The 6,972-nt window shown below is 35.5% G+C and overlaps 1 protein-coding gene across 1 annotated transcript; it reads left to right on the plus strand.

Annotated features, from left to right (window-relative positions):
• The first annotated feature begins 2,379 nt into the window (after positions 1 to 2,379).
• On the plus strand, positions 2,380 to 6,273 carry LOC107080969 (T-cell surface glycoprotein CD3 epsilon chain-like). The gene is made up of 5 exons (XM_015369181.1): positions 2,380 to 2,647; positions 3,049 to 3,231; positions 3,320 to 3,463; positions 3,562 to 3,617; positions 5,507 to 6,273. Exons 1-5 carry the CDS (start codon positions 2,584 to 2,586, stop codon positions 5,582 to 5,584), a joined length of 525 nt encoding a protein of 174 aa, XP_015224667.1. The 5' UTR covers positions 2,380 to 2,583; the 3' UTR covers positions 5,585 to 6,273.
• Positions 6,274 to 6,972: the final 699 nt, after the last annotated feature.

Consider the following 6,972-nt stretch of genomic DNA (forward strand, 5'->3'; position numbering starts at 1 on the left):
AGTGTATTATTTTTTATAATGGATGGGCAGGGGAAATTATATATTTTTTTTATCTACTGTTGACATTTCTGTGAATGAGATAATTAATTTAATTTTTTTATCCAGGTTTATTTGTTTGTTAGCTGACAAAAAGGGACTTTTTTATTGTTTAATTTGCTTAATTTTGTGCTTTTCAAAGGGAGCAGTACAGTTTAACCTTTCAAGTTAGTTCGTAAGTAAATTAGCTGGAAACCAAGTTAGATTTTATTCAAATTATTCTTTACTGTTTTGTTTGTGAACTGCAACCCAACCATATCAACTAAAACCTTGTTTGGTTTGTGTCTTTGCAGTCGCTGAATCCAAGCACTCAAGCAACGGAAACGTACTCTGCTGTGGTGCACAAGACAGGATAGACGCCTATCATGGGGAAGGTCAGAAGAAGCAAACATTTACAATTGATCAATAAAATAAGCAATAATGCCTCCCAAAGGCATACAGAAAAATCAAACTTTATTCTTTAAGATTTTATGCCACTATAATTATTCATTGTAAAATTCATTTTAGAATTATTTGTCTTTTTTATCTCAATATTGCTATACAGTGCTTCATAAACAGATTGGTAAATAATTTGTAAAGTTTGCATACAAATTGAAAAAATGCATGTATATTTAGAGCAATTGCCAACATGTTTTATTTTATTTTTACCTTTTTATATTGAACCAATAAAAAAAGAAACTAATTGACAGTAATATTCTGCATTGAAAGACTTTAAACCGTATAGATTAGATCAGCAGAAACTGCAAAAAACACATAATGTATTTTGTTTCATCAGCAGAGTAATTAAGCAATCCAAAGTATAGTGTGAACATTTATGAGCAACATTTTCTTTATCTTTATATTTTGGTGTTAAAATGCAAATCCGTGCAAAATGTCACTGCCTTGGATTGTCTGTAAGCGTTTATCTGATTCTATGGTTCTAAAGTATTAGTGCTTGTTTCCACATGGAAAAACCTGTCATTTTACGGGCCAAACATTAAATCTGCATCTGAGATTTTTTTTTTTATAGAAATAATCTTCTTTCTATCATGTTTTTTTTGTAGTTTCTTGGCTTGTGTAATCAATGTAAAAGTAATAAATCTTCACATATCTACTATAACCTTAGTGTTGATCAATTTTCCCTTTTTTTATATACCGCTGGGTCTGCACTGGAAAAAATCCAAATCTAGATAAGTAATTTTTTGTTAAAATAAGTGCATTTTTCTTGACATGAGGAGGTAAAAGAGGCATTTTGCCAAAGGAACAAGACAATTTACACTTAAAATAAGAAAACACAATTGGTTTGTCTTATTTCAAGTGCATATTATCTAATTATCTTATTTTAAGAGTAAAATTACTCATTCCATTGGCAGATTATCTTATTTACCTGCTCAATTAAGGGTAAATACATTTAATTTAAGAAATATTGACCTATTTCTAGATTGTTTTTCCAGTGTGCTTTACCCTCCCAGCAATGATGGGTTATTCATTGTTAATTTAAGGATAGCAATTTTTGTTGAACTAACCACCAGGTGGCAGCCCTGCACTAAATCACACACAGGTACTTTCTATGTAACAAAAAAAAAAAAAAAAAAATCTTTATGAACTGTTACTTATAACAAAACATGTATAATGGCAAAGAGGCACACAGAGTTACGATTTTTTTGCACTAACATGCACAAATCCCATCTAAAGTGTAACTGGACAAATTATATGTGTCATAAATAACATAAAACAAAATGACAGAAAAGAAAGATCACTGTTCTTTCCAATGTTGCATCTGTTCATTGCATTTTGGGTGAGTTTTTTAAGCAGAGTTGAGTGATGTATCAGTGAATGAGATGCAGCCTTAGAAACTGCAATCTAAAGACAGGGTGGTGGAATACATAAAAAAAAAAAAAAAATATGTGTTTTTTTAATCTTAAAGAAAAAAAAATTGCCAAGCTGAGTTTCCAAAGAAATAAAACAAGAATACAATAGACTGGAGCTTTTAGCATAATAGTGTGAAAAGAACAAAATAACCAAATGGAGCAAAGAAATTAAACAAAGTAGAGACTGAAACAAAACAGAAAAAAACGTGATGTAAAAGGATTTTTTATGTCTATATGTTTATGTAAAACAAAGGTGCTGATGCCCAAGTATTTTAGAGTAATGTGTAAAAACTGTATTTGCCTCTCCTGATCTAAACTGAAACCAATTTCTCTGTCATTTAATTCAGGTTCTGTTTTAGTTTTTTATTCCCCTACAGTTCTTGATCCGGATTCAATCAGGAAGCAAACTAAGGTCTCTCTCTGCACACAGTACTACATGTAGACTTCATTTGATGGTTTGACTGTGAATTCATCTTTAAAAAAAAAGAAAGAAAGACTTCCTGTGGGACCGAGCGTGTGTGTGCGTGAGTGTTCACTAGAGACACAGTCGAGGAGAGAACCACCTGCTCCAATTTGGATTTATCTGAATTTCTGACTGAAAAAAGCTGTTTAGTATAAATAACATCTTTTTAGAGCTTTTTTACAGATTTGACCCAAACATCAAAATATCAACAAATAGACAATAAGGTCATAAAGGATGGCATTTCAGGCCGTGATCTTCGTCCTCCTCATGTTTGCAGCCACCGTGAAGACTCAAGAAGGTAAATATGTAATTATTTTTACATTATGTTGCTTCACATTGCAGAATTTTAAGTCTGCTTTAACTTTAGAAGAAAAAAGATATTTAGTTTCTAGATATGGCGATTGTTAGCATCGTCACCATTTCCTGTCTAAATGTTCCTTGTCTGCTAACAACTGCTCTTTTTTGCTGTTTATAGACATATTATGATGATGCTGTTTTTCCTCAATAATAAGGTGTCTGTTGGAATATGTATGGGTGTAGTTACATTTAATTATCATTATTAGCTTTGAAGAAAAAAATATGACCTGTATAAACATTTACATTGGAGCTGATGTCAGCTCTGACAGGAAGGGAAATGTGTTTCTAATGTTGTCAAAAACTGAAAATCTTGCAAAGAAGTAATTTTATAACTCTTTATAGGAGGAGTGGATTTCCAGAATGAAAAAGTCATATTAACCTGTCCTGGAATTGGAGACTGGTATAAGGGAGATAAAAAGATTCCTCGTTCAGAAACAAGCAATTCATACGACTTTGAATACGAACAAGGACAATACAAATGTCACTACAATGGAGAAAACTATCACTTCTATGTCAGAGGAAGGAGTAAGTAAAATCATAATCATATATTCTGAACCTACTGAGTCAATTATTGGTCTAACTCTTGTTTCCATTTCTGTCCTTTCTCCTTCAGCCTGTAAAAACTGCATTGAACTGAAGGGAGAGTACTTCATAGCGATCATCTTTGCAGATGCAATCGGGAGCATTGTTGTGATGGTGATAATCTACAGGTGCTGCAAGAAGAAAAGCTCAGCTGAGCCACCCCCCGTGGCCCAACGTAAGGCTTAGTTGCATAATGCAAGTCCTTTGATTAAATTACCATCTGTTTGGAGTAGAGAGAAAAATTATAACATAAATCTCTTCATGTCCCTAAAGAGCGTTCAAAACCAGCGAAGAATCGGGCTGCATATCCCGAAGACTCAGCCTATGAGGTGAGTATTATAAAAAACTACTCTATAACAAAATAATGTGTCACTAATTTCATTTTTGTGCCTGAGAAGAAATCATGAACAAGTCAAATTGTTATTACACTCTAATAACAAAATCCTGACCCATTGAATTTCTTAAACGCTGGACCTGATTAATTGTCAGGAGTTTGAATTCACTTCACTGATCATAAAATCATAGTAAAAATGCTCATTCTAATGAGGTTTTTTGACTTTCCAAAATAAAGCATGAGTGGCTGTTCATTGTTTGCTCGAGTTAGGTCAAGATTTCAGATGTTTCTGACAGACAAGTTAAGCTAATATATGCCAGAGTTTGAAAGAAAGATATATCCTATAAGAATTTGTTTAAACACCATTCAGAAAATGATTTTTACATCGGTCACTTTGACATTAGATGCTGCAACATTGTGCCGTTTAACGAAATTTAGGTTTAGTTTAGTATTTAGGTTTCTTTGAAAAAAAAAATCTTTCATTTGAGAGCCCTTTACTTTTGACAAAGAAGCAAGTTTAACAATCGATCCTACTTAAATTCTTATAGCAAGTGCGGCTGGTTGATTAATAATGTCTGTACCTCACCACATTCTGTCATCCAGGGGATTTGGGGAATTTTTGTTCTCTTATTAGTTATCTATAAGGTTTTGTGTTAATTAAAAACCAGCAAACAGTTAAACGGACAAAACTTAAAAGAGATATGTGGTCTTTGGTTAGCCCCAAATATTAGGATCCAAACTCACTCACAGCATCCTTTGTGAGGATCAATGCCTTGTTTTCCAAGTCAAAATAAACTAATCTAACCTAATAATTGAGCTTAGTTGTCTCATCCACCAGAAAAAAAAAACGTGTCAGATGTCAGAAGTTTCAACTTGCATGTTTTCTAAGCAGAAGCAAAGCTTGTTTGGGCTACAGCCTCAAACTAAACACTATTTTTGACACTTTGAATTGAAAAAGCTTCCTGGATGGGAAGCGAAACGTCTTCAAACTTGGAAACAAAGTCCAGTGGATTGTTTATTTTTTCCTTTTTTGAAAGCATCAGATGTTCATCTGATTAAGGCCCCGTCCACACGAAGTCAAAACGAACACGAAAAGCTAATATTTTCCAGAACGTTTGTCGTAAAGACGGAGACGTAAAATAAATGTGATCGTCCACACGAATGCATGAAAACCCCGCAAACTGTATGCCAGGCCTGTAAGTGGCGCTGTGGTGCCAAAGCAAAAACAGGCAACGAAATTTTGGGCATGCGCAGTCATATTTATACAACAACCAAACCGGAAAACCGGTTCGTGGTTCAGTCAAATTCAGGTGCTGAACTATGTCGTCGATATTGCTCTGTTCTTCCTGGAGATATTCCAGAAGAAGAAGATTCTGTTGTAAGCCCGACAGCAGGGTGAGTAGCATTAGCAGCAACCATTCAACACAGCACGGCGCCATTGTTGTTGTGATACTGTGTCGCGCATGCGTGTTTAGACGCGACGCTATGACGCATGCGTGTAAGAAAAAAAATGCGGTTAGAGCTTAAAGATGGAAACGCGAAAACAGCGTTTCAAAATCTTCCCACTCTGAAGGCTTAATAAAAAAAAAAGATCGTTTACAGACCCCCGAAACGCCGGCTTCGTGTGGATGAGAGGCTGGTTTGGTGAAAAATTTGTGCGTTTAGGCCAGGGTTTGGCTTTGTGTAGACGGGGCCTAAATTTGTTGTAGATAGCTAGTAGAGACTTTTTGGCTGCATGTTGCATGTTTCAGAAGTGATTAACATTTAAAAGCACTGTTTGCAGAATCTTAACCTAAGTTATGAGAGTTTGGCTCTAAAAGTCTGGTGTTACATGTTATCCATGCCAATGAGCTCTATGATCCCACCATCTTTCTGTTTTTACAGAGGCTCAACCCAACCACTCGAGTCACGGACACCTACTCTACTGTGGTGACCGGAGGTACAGGAAGCAGAACCGGATAAAGACCTCTCCAAATATTAGACGATACATTTCCAATTTTTTAACTCCTCGTACAGGTGTGATGCAGGCATTAGTAAGACCAGTCGAGAGAGTTTAACTTTTGAATTACTGCAAATGTCCCGTTTCTTAAAGGCCATCATACTAAAATGTAGGGATTCCATCTACAAACTGAAGCCAAACAACCTTGAAACATTAAAACTGAACCAACAAATGTTGTCAGCTCTATTATCTCTTAACAGTCTGTGCACCACCTGTTCACTGAGGTGCTTTGGTTTGATGGTGACGATATGACCATAGTCTGCTGTGAGCCTTTATGCAGCTAGAGATGAACTGAGATCATTTTGTTTGCTGATAAAGAACAAATCATTTAATTATACAAACCTCAGAATGTAAAAGTTGGATTTCTTTTACCATTACCACTTTTTTTGTGCCGGTATTGTTTCCCGTTAAGAGCCTTTTCATGCAGTCTACTGTAGATATATTGCTTTGAATATTCAAACTCATTATTGGCTTTGATAACTTCTGTATGATCAAACTGAAATATATATATGCTTTGTTTTCTTGTTGTTTATTAATATAAATGTGTACTAATGTCGATGCTTACATTTTGCTTATATTTCATTTCCTTTTTAGATTTCTGATTTTATTCAGATGTTTTTGGATTTGTACGGGTGTTAAGTGTCTTTTGTTTAAATAAATTTGATTCACTTCAATTCAGTTTATTTATATTGTGGCAATTCATGACACGTCATCTCTATGCTCCTCACAGGAACAATTTAACCATATGGCACGGTCACATATGCTCATCGTTTTCTAGCTAAGGATAACCGGCTGATTTCATCGACTCATTGACTCGACAGCAATCCAACACAACAAACATGCTTGTAGCGACAGTGGAGAGGAAAAAAAAAATTTTTAACAGGAAGAAACCTCCAATATAACCAGTTTCAGTGTGAGCAGCCATCTGCTGCGGCCGACTGGGGTTCAAGGAGACAGAAGCAGACATACAGATAAAAGCAGAGTTAGAAAAAGCAGCTTTCAACAAGCTCCCGTCCAGGAAACACATAGCCAGGCAGATGAGCTCCGAGCCAGCTCCCATGTAAGAGGATGAAGAGAGCACATCCAGTTAGTCACAGTAGAGAAACAGGACTACACTGGAAAACAGGCCAAGCTCCAACATCTATAAACAAAGGTGTTGATGGCAGCAGCACAGCTGATATTTATCCAGGATGATGTTACAGTCAAACAGTAACAGACCAGATGAAGCTACTGTGATCAGAAAAAGCAAAGAGAGCATAAAGTTATGGGTTTAACTAACAAATACTGCAGAATGGGAGAATAAAGCAGAATGATGAAAAAGGGTCCCTATGTGCTCCTGCAGTCTAAGCCT

This window comes from Cyprinodon variegatus, unplaced genomic scaffold, assembly GCF_000732505.1.
Source record: "Cyprinodon variegatus isolate N-32 unplaced genomic scaffold, C_variegatus-1.0 Scaffold2590, whole genome shotgun sequence".
Classification (NCBI taxonomy): Eukaryota; Metazoa; Chordata; class Actinopteri; order Cyprinodontiformes; family Cyprinodontidae; genus Cyprinodon; species Cyprinodon variegatus.